Genomic DNA, 22,329 nt, shown 5'->3' with positions numbered 1-22,329 from the left:
GAGAACAACTCAGAGTTCGCTTTGTTCAAACTGCTTGAGGAATTGAATCCCTTGCAACTCATATGGAGTAATCTTTATCTTATGGTAGCTTGTGTGTGGCGTGCACATGCAACAGAGTCTGCATACAAAACATTGCACACATTGTTCACACAGCTGCTCATATATTCCTAGCAGCATAGAATGCCAAAATATACATGGTAAAGCACGGGGTTATATATGTTTTGGGCATTCTGTACTGCTAGGGGTGTGACTATATCTGTACTGTCCTGCTAGGGATGTGACGTCTATATGTGTACTGCTAGGGATGTGACGTCTATATGTGTACTGCTAGGGATGTGACGTCTATATGTGTACTGCTAGGGATGTGACGTCTATACCTGTCGATGTATTTTTCCATTTATTGGTTGGAAAACGTGTTCAAGCATTGTGCTAATCGTTCTTGTACTGAAAAGCTCAGAGTTAAATTGTCAACAGAAACGAAACAGTGACATTTATCGCCTAGCAAGCTCCTTCGCTTCAGCACGACTTTCGTGCATTCCACACCCCCTTCCCCTTTCCCCCCCACACACACACACGATCCGTCGTTCCGTCCAGAACCCATCCTCTGTGCACTGACTGCACACTATCGCCCCTCCCTGACCCAGACGAATCTCCCCCATTCCAGTTTTTCCACTGGCGCGAACTTGGGAACTGCGGCTTCCTCTTTCCCGGACTACGCGGTCGGACAAGGGGATCGCCCGGAGGACGTGACACGCGACATGGTTCGAGGAGTCACGCATACGCGCTGACGTTCCGACACGCAGGTGCGCGCCTTTCGGGTCAAGCTAGCAAAGCTCGAACCGGATTGGCTGAGGCAGTGACGCAATGTTTGGGCTATCCAATCACAGTTGAGGATGACGAAAACCCGTGGTTTATAAATACCGCAAGCACATGGTGAGGAAAGCGGTCGGAACGACAAATTAAAGCTGATCGATGTGAAAGTGAGAGCATCACAACTGACATTTTACAAGTGAACACTTTCTTTTTAAGGAGAACAAAAAACAGACGCATCAACTGTATTAAGTATCTTTCAAAAGCGTTGTCATGACGAAACTGGAAAGTCTCAGGTATGTGAAATTTTTCTTTCACTTCATAGTCATCTGGAAATTATAAAAATTTGTTAGTCCATAATTTTATCCTACGAGAGCAGATTTATTTTGCCCGATCGAGTTCGTCACGGATCTCATGAAAAATGAATAAACAGTTGTTCTTTTGACCGGCTAGCACGCGCACACTTTCAATCATTTAAAATCTCTCACATATATATTTAATCTATGAAAGACATGCGCGAAGATATAGGAATGTATGTGCTCGTGAAGGTCAAATTAATTCACGCAAGCACTTTTTTTCTGCTGATTGTGTCACAAAAGAAGCAGGTCGATCTGTAGTCCTACTCCTCCACACAAGTCGACTGTCAAAGAACTATCTGGCCGATCGAGCCTTTGTCCGATTCCACGCACGCAATACACATTGTCGTCTGTAGGCAGAATTATTCCCCATGCTGTCCTACCTTTGACCTCTAGTTATACCCAAGCGGCTTATGCCCGACGCCATATGTCAAGATGAACAAGTTTTATTTTCATATTCATCTGCACCCCCGTGCGACTAATGGTTGTAGACGCCAACAGCTCGGCAATTGCAGTATCCCTCGATATAAGTTCATTGATATTACCTCATGCTAGTGTACACTGTGGCTCACCTGTTGACCTATGACTTGTGCTGACTAAGTAATACTTGAGGAGTCTTTCCGAGAAAAAGCAAATGTTTCTTACTGTAACTACTGGTTGTCGAGGAATGCACTGCTAATCGTTGGAAACATATTTGTCAGTCTCCAAGCGGGGCAGTCCCGACCCTAGACGCCGTAAGGTTATCTTCAGACGATTTAGTCTGCTCGAAAAGTAATTGGTCGTTTATTTTTTAAAAAATAAATGAGACTAGAAAAGATCTTGGTTGTTTGTTTTCTTAGTATTTGCTTTCTTTCTCTCTTTCCTTTTCCCGTTTCTCTTTAAACGATTTTAATGTGCACAAGAATAATGGGCTCTGTCCATTTTCTTTAAGTTATTTTTTAATTGATACAAATGTGGACTCCTAGTTAATTTACGTATTTATCGTTCCGTTATTTTACATATGTCATTGAACGTCATCTATAATAAGTTAATGTAAATCGGTGAATTATCTGATCAGAAATAAATCATTTTCTCCAGACAGCTTAATTTTGTCCTTAGGCAAGGACGTGATTCGTCCTCTAAGATGCGACAAATTCCACAGAGTACTTGTTCTGCTGTTTATGGGTTTCTGATGTTTATGGGTCTAGCTACAATTTACTGAACACGAGGGCTAGCTAGTGTCCTTCTTAATTTTGTCTCCCATCTGAATTAGGTTAAAGATCATTTTGTCTTTTGCCATATCCCATTGTACACTTAAGACTGCCTCTAAAAAGCTGAGGTTACTAATGACAATGACAATTTATCACAAGATTAATAAAAGATTTTTGTTCTTTTAGAGACAGGGAAAGAGAGGGAGAACTGTTTTACTTTAAATTTCAAAGAAGTCTATTTTTTTCTGTTTTCAGAGTGACTCAATTTCAGTATTTTGCCGTGGTAGTGATCACTCTTTTCACTAGTTTCCTACTCTTCCCTGGAAGAAGGCGAATGGACTCGTCCTCGACGATCATCGCCATGATTCACTTGGGTAGTTTCACTGCACAGTATGGGGCACAGCTCTGGGTCACCCTCGTTGCCGGTAAGAATCTTATTCTCTGAGCATGAGAGAAAGAAGAGACTGATGTCAGAATGAATGAGAGACAAAGTGTGTGGGGAGGTGGGGTTGGAAGCCTGGGAGGTGTGAGAGAAGATTCGAGATAGAACCAGATCGAGTGATGAAGGAGAGAGCGCTAAAGTGACAAGAGAGAAAGAGAAAATAGATATGCTACTGATTTACTGCGTAAATTTATTTGTTGTTTCCGTACATTTGACTTTCAATAGTCAAACCCGAGAACAACTATAACTTAATCGCTCTGAGAATAAACAGACGACTTACTGTCACATGCCTAATTCTTCTCCAGGTCTAACGATGTTCTACAACCTGCCACGCCACATGTTCGGACAGGTTCAAAGTCGACTGTTCCCAATGTTCTTTTTATGGAGCTTAGTGACTTCAGCTGTTACGATGGCAACGTTTGTGACTCTACGCCCTTTGGATCTTTGGGAAGCAGCCCATATTGCACAGGTAAGAGTTAACAGAAATAACAACAGCTTAAGTATCCCATAAAGTAGTAGTCTTAGTAGTTTTTCTATTTCTATAAATATATATTTCAAACAATATATGGAGAGAAAATTGTAAATCGTCTTTACAATAACTTCCTGTTAGTTGGCGATGTAGAGGTATAATAAATGCTAACGAGCAATACTTGCGCTTCGGTCAAAAGATGACTTCTAACATCTGACAACCGGCACACGATTATTTCCATCGTCTGCAAGCTTCGCATATATTCATACACAATTCTACAGACACAGTTATTTCAAGCTGTACACGTGTTCACAAGGCCCTTGACGTGTTGCAGGGTATATGCATGTTGGTGGGCTTCCTGTGCGCAGCAGTCAACTCCCTCGTCATCGCTCCTCTCATCGTGCGCAACATGGTCGCGGCCTTTAGCATGGAGGTCGCTGCCGGCCTCGGCGATGTCATCGGCTACGCTGACATGTCGGAGATGAAGAAGACGAACCCAGCCTACAGTGCTTGCTACAAGAAGTTCCGACGATGTCACGGACTCAGCGCGCTCTTGACGGTTCTGTCCCTTGTGGCCAACACTGTTCAACTGTATTATCTGGCATCGCATTGTGTCCCTTTGTGATGTCTCCAAATCACACAACCTGGTGACAATTGTGCCAATGACAAATGTGATATTCATGTTTTCACACGAACGAGAGAGAGAGAGAGCGAGACAGAGACTTGTAACAGTTTATCAATAAATACGTCCGCATGATATGATTTTGTTTTCTCCGACATACTCGAGGGCAGACTCGAATCCTGTGCCTCAAAGCGGGATCTCATCAGAGTGAGCCGAACCAGTGGCATCGGTTTGTTTGAAGAATGAATTCTACATTTCCTTGTATGAAAGCTTTGTATATAAATAAATTGTATCTTTATTTATGGTGGTGTTTGGATGAGATCGACACTAGCATAAAGTCGAGGAATAAACAATGTGACGATTAACTAAAGATTTTTAGCAGTCTTGTTTGAGTTTGCTAATTAAGGTTGATTTAACTGATTAAAATATTAGCTAATTAGCGAGCTCGTTGTAAAAAAAGGAATATCAGAGGCGGATTACATAGAATTTCAAACTGCAGTTAACAAACTGGATTGTGTACGGATTTCATTACTCAGTAATACATAATGTTCAGAACAGGGTATTTAAAGTGTAACATTTACGGTCTAGATGCCAGAATCAAGTAAACACGTTTCAAAAAGAAAACATCTGCATTCAACAACATATTTTGCTTACAACTTCAGTGTCAGCAGCTTTGCTGGCCTATTTTTAATCTCGCGCACAATGCAAGACTGCCAGAGGCTAGCGAGCATCACATTTCAAACACGAAAATCAGGTTACTGCGAACTAGCAACACCTGACTGACATCATTTCTCCTCGTGTTGGCAGTTAATCATGTCGGAATGTAGCATCCAGACAGGAACGTGAGGGATCGATATCCGATACATCGCCAACACGGCTTTCCTCCTGACGCCCCGAGTTCACTCAACTTGAAAGTGAATATTTTAAGGAAGCCATTAGAAACATAAGAAGATACTTTAGAGCTGCTGTGTATCGAGGGTTGGAAGATCCTTGGCCTGTATGTCTGCAAGGTTGATTCTCACAACCACTTATTTTCTTTTTCCTCATCGTTACAACCACGATCACCATCATCATCATCGATGACGACATCATTTTCGTATTTTCACTTACTGTCTTTTACCCTGCATCGCTCTCTCTCTCTCTCTTTCTATCTTTCATTTCTTGCTGTGTTCGTGGGGAACTGTCTCGCACAGTCTGCACACAGTGAAAACTGAATGACTACAAGCCTCACACCGGCATCACGTTGTTCTCTGGCAGCGACGTGAGTTTAAAAAATTCACCAGCGTTTATATAGACATCGTTTGTACTCTCTATTACTCTTTTCTCTCTATTTATCTACCCAGGACATGGTGAATCACGATTTTGACTTTTGTCTGGTAACTGGCGTGAAGCTGGAGTCATTCAGTCGTGTGTCAGCATTCACGTGAAAGGTATGTCAGGTAAGTCAAAACGTATCAACATAGTTAAGCTGACAAGTTGCCTTTGCTGAAAACGAGAACCCTAGAACACTGATGACGTAGACACACTGCTAGCAACAACATAAATTATAAAGCCGGTCTCGGTGTCAGCTATTGGCTCCATCTTTCGAAATGCACTGCGCACGCGCATGTTACAAAGGTCATTTCCGTCATGTGACATGTCAGATCCGTTTGGACCTTTCCGGTCATTAGCATGTACATAGAGGCTGGAGCGTGTTAAATACAATCTCTCAGAAACAGTACTAACAGGCTATTACATTTCTAAACAAACAGCAGTATCACAACAGGTCTACTACTCAGCAAAATTGTTTCCACAAATAAATAAATTATTAAGTACAAACGTGTGTGATCTTGCGTGTGTTTTGAAAGAAATCTCGTTTGGACTATCTCCTTACTCTGTCTCAGACAGGCTCATGTACGGAACTTCATTTACTGGATAAGTGTCTCTCATTCTCTGTCTTTACCGTCATTGAAGTCATAGACCTTCATTTAATGTAGGTCTGTGGGCTCATGTTTCTTGCTTATCTGGTAACTATTGAGGCCCGCGGTGCTCAGTGCATGTTTTCAAAAGTAGATGCAATGGAAAAGCTTACTTCTGCTCGCCGTGAGATTGTCCTGCAAGATGCAAACTCTGAGGCGAGGAAAACACACTCAAGCAGACGTTTGTCGTCCATCTCAGCCCTTAGTATCCAGGAAGGGACCTACCGATCAGAATTTAATATTTCAATTAAACCAAACCTGGGCAAAGGCCTGCCCGCTGCCCGCCCGCCATTATATATACTATGTATACAATATTGGGTAAAACTGAGTTAACTATATTAGTCCGGCCCTCTAAAACCATCCCAATTTCTCATGCGGGCCCTTGGGAAAATTAATTGCCCACCCATGAATTAAGCTATACTTTTCATGCTGAAAGTTTTCAACCGAAATGGTTTGGATTTTTTTTCTTCTGGTAAAGTAGTTGAAAATTCGTTTTAGTAGGGAAAAAGATGAGAAGATGTTGAGGGGAAAAGGAATTAAGGGTGAATAGAGGGAAAACTGAAAGGCGCATGGTGTTTCTAGCTCCCCGGGTGTTTTTAGAAGCAGTTTTTGTGTGACTTTGCCCTGTGCATGTCCTACACTCAAGCGGCCTCGGAGAAAGCGTTACTCTCAGCACGTCCACACCTAGCAGCACTCTTCCTGACACGAGCAATGGCATTATTTGTGTTCTTCTACCAAAAAATATTATCAGCAGGTTGCGAAACTGGCAAGGACGGTTCATAAATAGTTTTGTCATACTGATTCTGCATAATATTTTCCTGAACAATGGAGCTGCAGCTGGAAGAATGTTCATATGCATGGCAGTAGAAGGTGGGTTGTCACGTCCCACGTATACAAGTTTTATCTTCTACAAATACATTAGGAACAAAAGAGGTTCTTCGTCGAGTAATAGTCTTATATATACTCAGTCACCAAAAAAAAAAAAAGCTAAGGGTCAGAGAGATATATATGACGTACGGAAACCAATCGAAACAAGTGTGACTGTTTCTGTTTAGAACAATTTCACATGTAAACCAGTTGAATTCCCAGATATGGGCAGTCACAATCTCACCCTGAATCTTAAAAGTCACAGAAACTGCTAGTGCACATTGAACACTGTTAACCCTATCATCTGTCATGATCCCCATTTGGGGATCGGGTATTAAACCCATCTAGTAACGCCATCTGACAGTCGCGCAGAAAAACAGGAGACTGTCATTGAGGAGGGCCTTGCCGTTGAAAGACAACCTACAGTGATCACGTGCTTGTCGTGTGTTGTGTATGGGAGGACATTTTTCCGGACCAGTGTTCTTTGAAAGCAGAAACTGCGATAACTATACCCAAGCTAATTTTAGTGACAGTGAATTTATCTTGATTTTTTGGTGAATGTTGAATGCGTTAATAGCCCGTTCTTTGTGCCACTGTAATTTGGATGGATTTAATGGACCAAAATACCTCCCCACCACCTGCTAAAAAAAAAAAAAAAGAAGAAAAAAAAAAAAGAAAAAGAAAAAGAAAGAACGCTGGAAGAAGAAACACTCCAGTTATCCGAAAATGTATCCCAAATCTGATGATGTGGAGACAAAAAGGAATAAACGCTTCAGTCAATTCGAGGGGAAAAGCACTGTAGAGTGTTTTGAGAAGCTCCTTGATGACAACATTGTCTCACTCATTGTCCGACAGACAGTGAAACGTGTTACACAGAAAAATGTCCATCACTTTCGTCTTTCAAATGAGTGCATAGGAAATTTATTGAAATTCTTTTCCTGAATGGCTCTCATTTTCTTCCTCGAGAACAATTATATTGGTGTGAAGATGATATTGATGTCCAATGTGAGAGAAAATGGATGAGCCGAAACAGGTATGTGGAAATCAAGCGGTATCTTCATGTCAGCCACAACTCTGAGCTCGAAGGGATTCCATCAGAAGAACGGGATAAGCTCTTCAAGATCCGCCTGTTGAGCAACGAACTAAACGAAAACTTTCTGCAATTTGGCGTGTTCTCTGAAAATGTGAGCGTTGATGAAAAAATGGTTCAATACTATATCATTATCTCAAGCAGTTTATACAGGTGAGCCTGTAAGGTTAGGTTTCAAACAACAGACGATCTGCTGCTGACAAACTGGTTATTGTTATCAGATGCAGGCGTATGAAGGCAAATCAAAACGCATCGGAGGTGACTCCGTAGCCAGACTTGGAGCATCGGTTATTCTGAAGACGGTTTCAATTTTAGACACCAAATACTCAAAAGGCTTATTGTGACAATATTTCACTGGATTCTCTTTCATGAAACAATTGCAAGATATTGATGTCAGAGCAACATAAAATTATGCACTCAATAGAATGGAAAAGTTCTCTATTGCAACAGATAAGGAGATGAAAAAGAAAAAGAAAGAAAAAAAAAAAGAGGTGCATACGACTACAGATTAGATTCGCGGAAGGAAATTTTGGCTATCATCTGGAACGACAACAGCTGTAAGACTGCTATCCAACCAATAAACCATCAAGCCTCTCTCACACGTGAAGAGATGGAGCAGGACAGAGAAGAAAGATGTTCAACTCTCCCAACCCAGACTGCTCACAGAGTATAGCAAGCATATATATTTATATTATAATGTATTTTATACTTAATTTATAAGTTGACAGGTTAATTCTATGGTTTACTCAAAACTGAAAACCACTTGTTACTTCTATTTTCATTGTTCGAAAGAAAAAAAAAATTGCAATTTTCGTCGTATTGTGGCCATAAAATGTTTCAGGAACAACTCGACAAAATGACTGGTCAGGTCTTGAGACAAATAAGCAAATTCATCCGGACGTGAAAATACAAACAACTGCTGAGTGTCACCTGTCGCCCTCTTGCCTACAGGGTCACGTTACAAATGGAGCAGTGCTGTGACGTTGCCGTGTTTTACGGCTGCCGCTTACGTGAGAATGACGTTGCTGGCACCCTCTAGTTAGCCTCGACTAACGTCAGAGAATGTGTAAACACCGGTGTACACTGAGTGCAGTTATACACACTGACCATTTCGCCAGATAAGAAATGTCTACCTTATGTTCACATGGTAACGTTGTGATGAGTTCAATCACATTTAAGGGTTTGTTATACGATGGACAGCATCATGTTCATGTGATTTTTTGCCATACATGACGACATGCACACCTCGTTTTACAGATACCACGTGACTCATCCCATCATCTTAGTGCTTGTAATTTACTTGTAGACTGTTCGATGCACACTCGTGCATTAGATGAAAACATTGTGGTGGCTTCTGTGTGTAAAGCTCTGGACAAAGAGATGATGAATTGCGTACAAGACAAACACCCGTGTAAAGACCTGTCGAGGTCAAATCTGTGATGTCATATAGCACATCAGTGAACATGCTTGCATTACCTTGACACATGAAGTCTCCTTTTTGTGCACATCTTTGATGGTATCTTAGACACAAGATATGATCTGCTTTAAGAAATACTGCAATGAACTAAAATAAAAATAAATCCGAAAACAGTAATCTTGCATTTTAAAAGACTTCTTTGGATAGGCTCAATGAGTCAAACAGCCATTAGTTATAAAACTGTGTGATCAGGACTTAGTGCCAAGCGGCCAGTGCAAGAGACTACTTGCGAAGAACAGAAGCATCATCCAGTCAGTATGTAAACTACTTTTGTGACCTCATGGGATCAATTAACGAAGAAAGATGAACCAAATACATTGCCCAACAGACGATCCAGTTTCACTTGAAACAGTGCTTTAGGAATGCACAGTAATTAGGTTGTATGACATTTGAATGTCTTATTAGAACAGTTTGTTTGTTGGTGTTTTATGCCGGGCCAGCAACTAGGGCTATATCACGGCAATAAAAGTATTAGAACAGACTGACAAGAGTCACATTTAAGAGCTGAGACACAAACGTACTGTTTTTGTTGGTGTTACTCCATGACACATCTTTATCAGTCTTATCCTCTTAAGAAAAAGTGTGTTCAGCATGTTTCATAAATTATTTATCAATGCATACCTCTCATAATGACGCTAAAACAGTTTATAATAATAAGAAAACATGAAATTGCATTTTCACAATTTAGCAAACCGACACCATCAGAAGTGCAGTCGACCACATGCCTTCATTAATTTAATATGTACTCTTACTACTGCAACCAGGTTAAAGTATGGGTCTACTGAAGGCTGTCCTTTAAATCGTCCCAGCTCTCCAATTAATATATCTATGGCGTGTGTTTTTTATCCTTGTGTCAGCTCATAAGCTCTACTCCCACCACTGATTTGTACTTAATAATTTTCTATTTGCTTTAAAAACAAAATAAAAAACTAAGCATAAATTAAAAAACAAAGTCTAAAATAGATGCACATAAAGATGCCAAATTTCTTTAGCATGTTATCGATAAAACCAGAACTGTCTTGTTGTCAGTACTAAGCATGTTACATTTGCTGTCACCACCAGAAAGAGTAGTCAACTACCAAATATCCTTTTAAACATCTTTCAAGTAGTTGTGCACATGACACACTAAATTCTTTGAAACCAGGTGCGCTCAAAATCACATGGTCCTGCAAACACATAACAATACGAACAGCAAATGTCACATGATTTTTATTGTAGGAAATAAATTGGAGTTCTTGAATGTTGACACACCTAGTCAAACAGACCTGAAACAAATTAAAAAATACAGAATTCAACATTCATAAAAAATGCAACCAGACAATCATCCTAAAAGCGGAAATGCTGGTATTGGGTTTTAAAATGGTTTTGCGAATGTGAGGGAAGTTTGGAGTTTTAACTGGGTATTCATTGGAGACAACTAGTTGCTATGTGTACTATCATCTTCCCTATCTTGGGCGAAACCATTCTCTTCCTACAGTCTGAAAGAACTTCTGGCTTTAACACACTTAACATTGCATAAAAGTATAAGTACTACAAACACTGGCTATAACTTAAGATGACAGTGGGTGTTTTCTTAATTATTGCTGTTAACATTAGACCAAGAAACCAACATATATTTTAGCAAGGAGAAAGCTTGAGCTTTGCAATAAAAGTAATGAATACCACCTGCCCTGGCTAAAGTGGCGTTTTGTGCTCAAAGGGTTAAAACACATTTAAGGGTAAACATCCAATCATGTGTATACCCACAAACGTAATGTGAACAGAATGAAACCAAAAAATTACAAACACACCACAACAGGCAAAGTCATATACAGCTGTAAGAGTGTCAAAAGATAAAAGACCAGTACATACCAAAACCCATATCCTCATCAGATTCTTCAGACTCTGCTTTCTTTTTCTCTTCCTCTTTCTTGGCTTCAGCTGCAAATAAGCAACCACATCGTTCAAAAGATCATTTATACCCTTATTTCAAATGTAACTATGGGGAAGGAGAAGTTTATGATGGTAGAATAGGAAGAAAACAGCCACACATTTATGAACATGCTATGTCGCTATCAAAAATTCCAGCCACCAGGGTATGTATCTATGATGAGCAGGAACATTAGTACTCATAGCAAGCCAGCTGTAGACTATAAAATCTGAATCTCAAGATCACTGTTGACCCACAATACCAAGTTATAGAAAACCATGGATATCTTATGATCTTACCCACAGCTTTTTGACTACAAATGACGAACAAGACTCACCCTTAGGAGCTGGTGCTGCACCTCCAGCAGCAGGAGCAGGTGCAGCACCTACAGCCGCAGCTGGTGCAGCTCCAGCACCACTGCCCACATTGCTCACAAGATCCTTGATGTTGAGTCCATCCAAAGCACGTGCAAACAGTGCTAAAACCAAACAAAAACTCATTAATTTTAAGAGTACTGTACTTATCAAAAAGATTGCAAAAATCCACCACACTGCAACTATATACAGACTTCGTATACCCCAATAATAAACAAAGTATAAACACAACGCTAACAGACTGAGTCAGTGCTAAAAACCAATAACCTTTTCGTTTGTAGCTGTAAAATTATCAAGCAAACATTAAAAAGAATATATGCTTACTTGGCCAGAAAGGTTCAACGGTGACATTAGCTGCCTTCAAAATCGTGCTGATCTTTTCTGCCTAAAGAAAGAAAAAGGAGATTTAACTTTCAAATCCAAATAACGAATGTTACATGTATCACTCGTACCTAATTGACATACAATGCTAGCATTCTAAAATTCTACGCTTGTGTGACTACAAACGGCACGCGCTAGTTGTTTTATCTGCGTCTCTGTGTTTCGAGATGCAGTATTCAAGTGTATAACAGTGCCATGAGGGACAACCAAAATCCATTAACATCTTACCGTAACAGCAACTTGGTCATCTGCAAGAATCAGAGCAGCGTAAACACAAGCGAGTTCGTCTTTAGTTGCCATTATTTAAGATGGATGGTTGGTTTCAGCACAAGTCGCCGATTTGGCCTTAGCTCACAGATGAGAACAGTGTGCTTTACACAACACAATTGCAAGAGAAGGATGTGTACGGAAGTTAGTCGTCACTTCCGTCTTTGCGACATACCTTAATATATTGTTTGTTATAAGAAAATAATATTTTTCGAAGAATAATACTATAATATGCATTGATTTCATTTTTTAAACATAGAATGTTTTTGTTTGCGACATCCTTAAAAAAAAAGACCCATCCGCTCGGCGGGATTACTCGGCGTCAAAATGGCTCTCAGTTACTTCCACGTCGTCTGCCTCATGCTTAGCGTGTTGTCTTTCATACTGCCCGCTGAGAGTGATGACCATGGGGCAGATGTAGTGAACTATGACAGAGACACATTCCAATCAGCTATAACTGACCAGAAACATTTTGTCATGTTTTTTGCACCCTGGTTCGTGAGCTACATTTTCTAATTCTGTAGATTGACCCAGGCCATTAAGCCAACGATCGAAAGAGAAAATATAAACTGACAAGCAGCTTATTTTCTGCCTTTATCTTAGTTATTACATTTGTGAATAAAATAAAGTACGGTGAAGTTAACTACGCAGCAGAATTGCGAAAAAAATTAACTCAAAACGCTTTACTGAGTCGATCGGTACTAGAATAGTTGTTATAATAACTGTCGTATAAACATACTTTTATGATGTAAGGTGTGGCCATTGCAAACGTCTGGCACCAACATGGAATGAACTGGCCAAGATTTACAATAACGAGGAATCATCAGTCACTATTGCCAAGGTAAATAAGTCACCATGTCAAAATCATTTTATTTCGTTTTGCAATAAGTTTAATAAGTATGCTGAAAGCATTTTATGAAGCAAAAACAACAAAATCACACAGATATCATAATAATAATCATGGAAGCTGATAAAAACAAAGCTCATTTCATGCCTAGTGTAGCCACTATGTTGATGAGAAGGTGACTACCATGACCACAGATGTTGCCAGTAGCCTTTCATTTTATGGAATTTTCGATATGTCAGTAAAGTGTTCTGCTTTTTTAAGTAGCTGAAAGTTATTATGACGTTTGAAGCTCAATTACAATGTCTGGAACAGGGCCTAACTTTTGCAGAAAAAATACATTCACTTAGGACAGCTCTTATTAGAGCATCACACCGTCATTTAAAAATATATAGCATCCGTGAGCTTACATTGTCAGTTATATAAGACCCACTGTTACTGCACATGAAATGTGCTATGACAGCTCAGCATAAAAAAAATAATTCATGAAGCAGTTACATCAATTGTTGCACAGTTAAAAAAAAAGTTAAAGTAAAGGTCGTCCCATGACCTTTTTGAGGTCTTTTGAGAGTGAAATGTTACATCCTCACTTGTCTCAGGGCCATCTTTATATGTGAGGGCAGTGCCCATCTCCTCTCCCTCGCTGCCTTACCTTCCCTAATCCTCTCTGATACTCCAGCTGAGTTGACTGGGGAAAGTGAGCTGCACTACACTGGGATCAAACCAACGTGCCTCTCAGTTCAAATACCAGTTCTCTAACAAATTGGCTATTCACTCCCCTTCTACAGTAGAATCTTCTCACTGAGGCCTTCCTTATTGTGGCCCAAAAAAGAGATAGAAAAATCCTGACTGCTGAGAATTATTGTTATCAAATTTGCTATGCATGGTGGGAGACTGTCCTTGTAATTATGGTTTCTAAGATACAAAAAAAAAGGTTTTTGTTTGGTTTTTTTTTTTACTCATTCTTAATAGAAAGGGAAGGAGCTTTCACAAGCTGGAGCTAAAAAGGGTGTGAAGGTTTTTTGACTCGGGGATTAGAAATACAAAGATACTTTACTTGCTAGATTTAGGGGCCAAATGGTTTTGGAGCATGAAAGGTGGGGTGGGGTGGGGGGAAGGCAAGCAGATTTTTACAAGTTTTAATTGGGGGTTCTACTGTATCAAATAATAAAAATTCCATAGCAGAATTTTGTATATTGTGCAGTGTACAACTTCCTCTAGACTTCTTCCAGTCTCTTCCTTTGCTTTTATCTATCTTTTTTTTAAAACCAAAGGATAGTTTGTGGGTTGTGATACTACCTTCCACTACACCATACAAGCAGACCTAGAAGTTACTTAGTCATCAACTTATGAAGACCTGAAGTGTTGCTATCACTCATTCAACTATGGACTGACTAGATGTTGGTCCACAAATGTATATGACTAGCAAGGGTGATCTGTCAAGCTGTCCGTGGTCATTGCTCACTGCAGACCAGATCAATCAGCATTGGGAAAAACACTGTTGTTAGTGAAGGAGGATGTAAATACTGTAATGGTGTCACCCAGTGCATGCCTCTCTTGCTCGTTCTTTCAGCCTGTTTCATAAGAGACCCTCTCAAATGATGATGTCAAATGTGCTCTGCTTAGTATCTTTAAAAAACATAATAAAAACTCTTTGTGGCCCCCAGTAACATCTAGCAGTGTACCTGCACTAGCCGATAATCCCCAGTCTTCAGACAATATGTGAGCTAGAAATGCATTCATGGAGCAGATCAAAGGACAAAGTGGGGGAGGAAGAGTAACTCTTTCTCTGAAATTGTAATGTAAAAATTTGTATAGATTTTCTATTCGTTAGGAACCACTAGCAACACAGGGTAAAATAAATATCCTCTGGAGCAGTGTACACTTAGTCCACAACTTTTCATTTGAAAAATGGTTTTGCCCACATTGGTGAAGATCAGGCAGATGATGTAATTTTGCATGATAACCAACCAGAACTGGCTGTACTGTGCTTTATTTTTAAGATTAGTACCGTTGGCTTAAGAGAAAATGATATAAATGGGGAAAATTACACCTGTTTATACTTTTAGTATGACATTAGCATTGACTGTCATTAATTTCTTAATGAACTCAAGAACACTCTGAATGTTGATGGCATTTTAAAATGAAGGATATCTTCTGCAGGTGGACTGCACAATAGAAACAGCATTGTGTTCTGACCAGGATGTAACAGGTTACCCTACTCTTAAGTTTTACCATAAGAGCCTGGATGACTTTGTTCGCTACAAAGGAAATCGAGACTTGGATTCCTTGCAGAAATTTGTAGAGGAGCAAGTGGATCGGGTATGTTGTCACTAGTGCTGCATGGTATTGTTTACATGACATAAATGTATGCTGTGCTGCCTCGTTTTTAAGCTTGTTCTTATGAGAAAGACTTTCTAAATATAACCCATGTGCACAGAACCTGCTCATAATTTTATTCTCAAGAATTCTTTGAAATTTTAGCCTTTAAGGGTTTCCCCCTTTATGCTGTTTTATATATATATCATGGCTTGGAAAAAAACTACAGAAATAAATGGTTTATAAGTTTCAAAACATGTACCAAGCAAAAACGGGCCGTAACCTGGTGAAATCCACCTGCCAAAATGCACCTTTGACTCATCTTCCTTTGTCTCTATACTCACAATGTCCCAGAGGATTGGACTTCTTTCTCCTTCTAGTGTCATTATTGCTTGCATTAGCTGCTGTTAAAAATAGTGTTTGTTATTATTTATGCTTTCACTTAACTGTAGTAGGTTTTGCAACATATTATCTGCCAATATGGTGGTGCTGTTGTAGATATTTGGGAGGGGTTGTAATGCTTTCTTTTGCCATTCTCTCAGACTGTGAAGGACACAATTGTTCCTCCTGTACCTGAAGAAGATAAGGATCAGGGTCCAACAGAACTGACAGATGAAACATTTTCCAGTGTCATCAAGCAGGGAACCCATTTTGTCAAGTTCTTTGCACCTTGGTGTGGCCACTGTAAACACTTAGCTCCAACATGGGATGACTTGGCTAAATCATTTGCTGGCAGTAAGAAGGTCACTATTGCCAAGGTAGGCATTCTAAGTTCGCATGTGCTTGAATTCTTTTCTCCTTCTGAGACAATTATGTAGATCCTAAATTTTGATATCACAACATGAAAAAGGTTGTTTGTAATGCTATGATGAGATCATTTCCTTGCCTATATTAGGAAAATGATTGCCAGTGTTTGTATTAGGAAATTGTTGCCACCGTTTATGTTAGGAAAAGGATTGCCAATATTCAAGAATCAGTTGTTCAGTTTATCTGCTTCAAATAAAGCCAAAGAAAGTAAGATTAGTTTTGCTGATCTTAGTAACAAGAACATTTCATTGTCCTTTTTTGTGGATTGCAAAGTAATACCTCTAATAGCACATTAAATAAAATGATTTTTAAAGAAATTACTTTGTTTAGTAATGTCAGTCAGGCTCTTTCATATAGAGTGTGCTTGTGTGTTAACAACAGGTTGATTGCACAAGCTCAAAAACTGTCTGCACTGACATGGGGGTTAGTGGTTACCCAACTCTCACCTGGTTTCAGGATGGTGAAAAGGTAAAAATTACCTTTAAATTACATTCTGTTCTGTGCTAGTTTGAAGATTTTATTTCCCTGTTTTTAATTTTTAACATATCATTTTACATTGTCAGAAATTAAAATATTTTCATGCTTAATTTTATATATCTGTTGTCACTAAAAATCTAAACTTGCATCGCTTCCAATATGCAACATATATACCATACGTACAGTCAAAATATCAGTGTACATGTGATATATTCTTGGACATTTTCTGCATTCAGTTTTAAGTTCAGCATTTTCAAACTAATTAATTTTTTTTTAACTAATTTTTTTTAAAAACATTGCAATGTTTTGCTCTGCAGTATTGTTCCAGGACTGTTTTTGTAGAAATACATAACTCAGCAAAACTAACCCTAACCCAGCAAAATGGCCTAACTTATGTACTTTATCATAATGTTTAGATGTTTACATAGACAATAAGTAAAAAAAATGCATGCTGATCGCTAAAAACAAATTACTTATCATTATTCCAAATATATTTTGGTTCAAGTTGTTAGTATAATGACAAGCTTTTTGTGATTTTGTTGTTGTTTTATTATGTCAGATGTACTAGAACAGCTTTTCAGTTTATTTCTTTAATGGAACACTTTGAATATATAGAGTGTCAAAGCAAAACACTCAAACATGCCTTTTCATTTTCACTAAGAGTGATAAGAATGATAGTACCATGATGCCAGAACAACTTAAAAGCTGATCATTGGAGGCTTTCAGTTGATTTACCTGTCAAGCAACAGGTCATTGCTTTGTTTATAGGTCAGATCAATTTTACTGCCCTTCTGTTTTACAGGTTGAACAGTACACTGGTGGTCGTACCCATGAAGAGTTGAAGAACTTTGTAAATAACAAGCTAAAGGAATTAGGGGAAGCATCTTTTGGTCAAGAAGAGGAGAAGGTTCCAGAAAACCTTGTGGAGGTGACAAAGCCTTTCCTCTGGAGTAAATGAGTTTTTTTGGCTTGGGTAGTGGGAAAGCTAGTGATAAGGTTTTTTTTTTTTAATTGAATTGTCCATACCCTGAATGTTTATCTGAACAAAATAATACAATAAAATTCATTGCTTTAATGTTACGAATCTCACTTCTAATTAGTAGTTACTGTCTATGTTCTGTAGGAACCAGTTCGTGATCTGACTGATGAAAGCTTTGAGAGTGTAGTTGCTGAAGGACTCACATTTGTGAAATTCTTTGCTCCTTGGTAAGTGAGATTTTCTGCTCAGCATGTCTGTAATAATAAATGCAAAATTTATAAATCAGATACATTCCTAAGGACTATAAACGACTAAACAACAGTACTAATGAAGAATAAAGTCAACTACAGAAAACTTTAAGGGAACCAAATAACAAGAAACAAGAGCTGAGAGTAACATATTACAAAAGGAAGGGTGTGAAAAAGGATTAGCATTATGGGAAAGGGTGTTAGGAGTAATATATAAGGAAGAGGTGTGTTTTCAGTGCATGTTTAAAGGATTCAATAGTGGGTAGGTGGCGGATATGGAAAGGGAGAGAGTTCCATTGTTTCACTGCACAATAACTAAAAATACTATGGCCATATGTTGTCGTTCTGGTGACAGGAAGAGTAAGAAGACTGTAGTGAGTTGCGGTAGGTCTTATATTGTTTCATGTACGAATGGTGTCTTGCGTATAACGTCTTGTGTGCATCATTTATTCCACGTCACTTGAAGCAAAAAATAGTATATTAGAGGAAGCAGTTTCTCTCAAAATGGCCAAGTGAGAGGGAAAACAAAACAGTCTTCTCTGCCATCTTCTTTATAACTTTTTCAGTGACATTCCTCTGAATTTGTGGCTCTTCGCTTTGATTCGCTTGCAGATCTCTTCATCCTTATCGTCTTCTGAATGGGGCTTGTCAAGCATTTTGTTGTGTGTGTGTAATACATCTTACATATGCAAGGTAAATGTACGTCTGTTATATTACAAAGATGATCATCAGATGAGGAGTGGAGTTGTCTAGTTGTCTACGTAAGGGAAGAGCAGTTCAGAGAAATAGTCAGGGCAGGTGCCAGCAAAGAAATTAAAACACAGCACGGACAGTTTGTACAATGGACAATAATGTAATCCCACGCCATTTGCTGCACTGTGTCAGGTTGCCTTTTTTAGGGTACCTTTACTAGATAGCCAAGCTTCCAGTCTTTGGAACTTGCTCCTGTTCTCAAATTTTCTGCAGCAGGGGGTAAAGCATCTCCATTGTGGCTGTTGGGTCTGCCTTGAGTGCCTCTGCAGGAATGCCATCTGGGCCTGCCGCCTTGACAGAATTCAAGGACATGATGGCCTTGATGATTTCTGCCTTGGTTGGTGGGTTTAGCACTGGCACAGATCACTGATAGAGATGTTGCATCAGTTTAGAACAGCATACAATGATCAAAGGGTTAAGTCTAGGCTGTTCTCAGGTGCCCAGTTTAGTTAAAACATTCGCTTGTCACCACTGCAGTGAGAGGCTCTGGCCTCAGATGTGTCTTGGATGCTTTGTGTATGTAACAACCGTTTGCAGGGCTGGGCATCAGGTTTTTTTCCTCTGGGTACTCCAGTGGTACTGAAATGTTGTAAGCAGCAGCTGCCTTTTTTTCAGGTGTAGTCATTGTCAGCGACTGGCTCCAACCTGGGAGGAACTAGGAGCTGCATATTCTGAAAAACCTGTAACTATTGCCAAAGTGGACTGCACACAGCACAAGGCCGTTTGTGACTCTCAGAATGTGAGTTTGATGAATTTTATCACTGCCAATTTAGGAATGACTGTTGTATTACACTTAGCTACATTTTAGTGTGTGTGTGTTGGGGCAGGGGGTGTTAGTGTAAAATAATTTGGGATCAAATTTATTCAGGAAATCAGTCACAACACTAGACTTTCTGGATAAGCTGGAGCACATGTAGCATTGAGACCTGACCTTCATCTGCTTTTTGAATAGTTTGCTATTTATGACTTTGTTTTATAATTGAGTTTTTTAGGAAAAGATTATGCTTTTGTACAAAATTTTGAAAACAATATTTGTTCTAGTGTAAACAAATTCATGCTGGAAATTCTTGCATTTTTTTTAGATCCATGGTTATCCTTCACTGCTAATTTTCCAAAATGGAGTCCGCCTTGAAGAGTATAATGGTCCTCGTTCCCTTGAAGACCTGAAGAAGTTTGTGGATAAATTTTTAGCACATGTAGAGTTATAAATGGATGTAGTCTTTATGGTTTGAAAATGTTTAATTTGTGATTTTGTATGGTTTGCACAGTCATTTTAAGTCCTTTGTATATGATCACCCTTCTATCACAGGCAGACAAGGTTATGCATGCACACACATACATGTATGACTTTTGATTAATAATACAGTTTCTTTTGATATATAAAAACCAAATACTACAACTTTGCCTTTGACGTTTGCAACTCCAAAGCTGTGGTACGACCAGAACTGTACAGTATCTAGAAAACATTGATGTTTAATTCAGTTGTCCATATTTATTAGGTTTTTTTCCTCTAAAACATTTAAATTTGAAAAATAAAAATTCCAGCCATAGTTGTAATTATGTAAAAAAAATGCAGAAGTGTTGATGCGCTTTTTCGCATATACCCATACTTTTCAGAGGGTGAACATGGCTTAAGAGCACTTGAATGTATGAAAGTCTGACCAGCAATCTGTAGCTGTAGTTTGTAACTGTTTAGAATGATATGAGAAATTTGCACGAGTTATAGTGTGAATGTTTGGTAATATGCATATGGCAAGATATAGATATATGTATGGGTACACACGTATGCAGAGGCTGGCTTCAAAAACCGATGATGTGTGCATGTTAAATGATCATAATTGGTCGTATAATGTTTGTGCAAGTTATCAGCATAGAAAGCCCACGTACACATGTAAACTTTATTTTCTTATGGTTAGTTATCTGTTTATTGCTGTGTTGCTGCAGTTAAAAAAAACAACGCTGCTTTACTTGAACTGTGGTTTGTGAGCAGCATATGTTTGTGAACATGTCCACACCTCTGCATCAGATAGAAAGGATGGAGTCCATATGTTTCTGCATAAGTGTGCATGCATAAATTTGTACCTGAATTTCAAGAGGCTAGGGATAGAGCTCCTTTCTGGGGAAAGAAGAAAACTAATTTTTTTGTCTCACATTGTCTCTTATTTTAATAGGTTTAAGTCTTGTAACCTAACAACATGTTTAGCCATTCGTTTGTCTTCCAGGTTCTCAGTGTTATGGTCTGTTAACTGCAGCATCTCTTTTGAGTGTAAATGATGACATTGAAAACTGTATGGCAGTTATGGCAATATGATTTTTGCAGAAACTTTATTTTGAGTCTGTGACAAGAAGAACTTGAATCCCTTCACAACGATTGTAATTATTGTAAATGTCGAGAATTTTGTCATAGAATCTGCTCACTAAATGAATGCTGACATGAGAAAGATATGGTTAATACCTTACAAGATGGTTTTGGACAACTTTGTTGGGTTTTTACTTTGGTTTTTTTTTGGATTAAGTTTTGAATTTGCTGTCATGAAAGAGAATATTCAGGATGTGCATGATGAGTGAGAAAATTGTTAGTGTTCATTTGCAATGTTGCTTTCTAAAACCAGAGATGTCCTCATGCACTGTAAAGTTTAAATAACGTTCTGTGTAAAGTTCAACCAGTGTGCCTCAGCTGGTTATTTATCTGAAATATAGTTAAGGTTCAGTTTTTTTGAATTTCTTTTTTTCATTGCTGCAATATAGTCCAGTCGAAAGAAAATGTAAACTTTCAGTGCATGATGAGTTTGTTATATGCACCCAACATGTTTCAGGTTATGGTTTTGTATTAAAAGAATAAGTATTAAGGTTTTTTCCTGCTCTTGATAGTTTGGGTATGCACAGATTATTTGTTAGAAGTAATTTTATTAGCCTTTAGCATTTTTTAAAGTTGTCTTTTATTTACTTGCATGAGGAAGGGAGATAACTCGTGTTCCAGCTGTTAATCTACGAAGACTATTTTAATCAGTTATTTACCATGCCACCCTAAAATATTATAGCACTTTGTGTCAGCCTTTTGATTGGAAGACACCAGGTTATGATCAACTTAAGACATGCATTGCTTTTTATTTTGGCAACATGAAAGTAGTCCTGTGTTGTCATAGCAGTTTGGTCTTGTACATGCTTTGACCTGTATGTCCCTAGATTTCACAAGAGGGTAGGCTGATTACTGGGGTGCAAAGATTTGTAGTTTGCATGTATGTCCCTGTTATAGTAAATATTTGAATAAATTTGCACGTTCTGTTGCCTATGTGACAGTTTATTGGTGTGAAGTGAAAAAAAAAAAAGGTTTATCCCTACTTCTAAAACAGCAATAGAAGTATACAGCTTATAGAAGACCTGGATCTCACTGTCTGAATGACTAAGATTTGGCTAAAACTGGATAATATATTGTAAGCACTTTGGCTGACTGCTAGGTATAGTTAGCTATCCAACTAGCAATGTATAGTACATTTGGCCTCATATCCATGGAGCATGGATTATATAAGTCAATAAGATATGCAGCTGTGTTGCTGGGGAATTAAGCACTGGTGTTTGGTCTGTGAAATGGGGATTACAAAAACTATATTAGTAGTGTAACATACCTGCTTGGCATCAACTACAGGAGCTGTGCACCGAATGGGGCTGTCACTGGAATAGCTGGCTTGA

General features: G+C 38.8%; 3 protein-coding genes across 3 annotated transcripts; 2 read left to right on the top strand and 1 right to left on the bottom strand.

Moving 5' to 3' along the window:
* The first annotated feature begins 920 nt into the window (after positions 1-920).
* On the top strand, positions 921-4,261 carry LOC112563156 (transmembrane protein 205-like). The gene is made up of 4 exons (XM_025236918.1): positions 921-1,106; positions 2,612-2,781; positions 3,104-3,267; positions 3,602-4,261. The coding sequence occupies exons 1-4, from the start codon at positions 1,084-1,086 to the stop codon at positions 3,890-3,892; spliced, it is 648 nt and encodes a 215-aa protein (XP_025092703.1). The 5' UTR covers positions 921-1,083; the 3' UTR covers positions 3,893-4,261.
* Positions 4,262-10,474: 6,213 nt separating this feature from the next.
* On the bottom strand, positions 10,475-12,359 carry LOC112561712 (60S acidic ribosomal protein P1-like). Its single transcript, XM_025234336.1, has 5 exons — positions 12,174-12,359; positions 11,889-11,949; positions 11,528-11,668; positions 11,133-11,201; positions 10,475-10,546 (listed from the first exon to the last, which is right to left on the bottom strand). The coding sequence occupies exons 1-5, from the start codon at positions 12,243-12,245 to the stop codon at positions 10,533-10,535; spliced, it is 357 nt and encodes a 118-aa protein (XP_025090121.1). The 5' UTR covers positions 12,246-12,359; the 3' UTR covers positions 10,475-10,532.
* Positions 12,360-12,493: 134 nt separating this feature from the next.
* On the top strand, positions 12,494-21,931 carry LOC112561711 (thioredoxin domain-containing protein 5-like). The gene is made up of 9 exons (XM_025234335.1): positions 12,494-12,706; positions 12,966-13,053; positions 15,220-15,378; positions 15,918-16,133; positions 16,564-16,650; positions 17,462-17,587; positions 17,783-17,865; positions 19,255-19,378; positions 19,722-21,931. Exons 1-9 carry the CDS (start codon positions 12,540-12,542, stop codon positions 19,845-19,847), a joined length of 1,176 nt encoding a protein of 391 aa, XP_025090120.1. The 5' UTR covers positions 12,494-12,539; the 3' UTR covers positions 19,848-21,931.
* The last annotated feature ends 398 nt before the right edge of the window (positions 21,932-22,329 follow it).

This window comes from Pomacea canaliculata, linkage group LG4, assembly GCF_003073045.1.
Source record: "Pomacea canaliculata isolate SZHN2017 linkage group LG4, ASM307304v1, whole genome shotgun sequence".
Taxonomy (NCBI): Eukaryota; Metazoa; Mollusca; class Gastropoda; order Architaenioglossa; family Ampullariidae; genus Pomacea; species Pomacea canaliculata.
The sequence above is the reverse complement of the archived record's forward strand: the minus strand, read 5'-3'. Positions and strand labels throughout refer to the sequence as shown.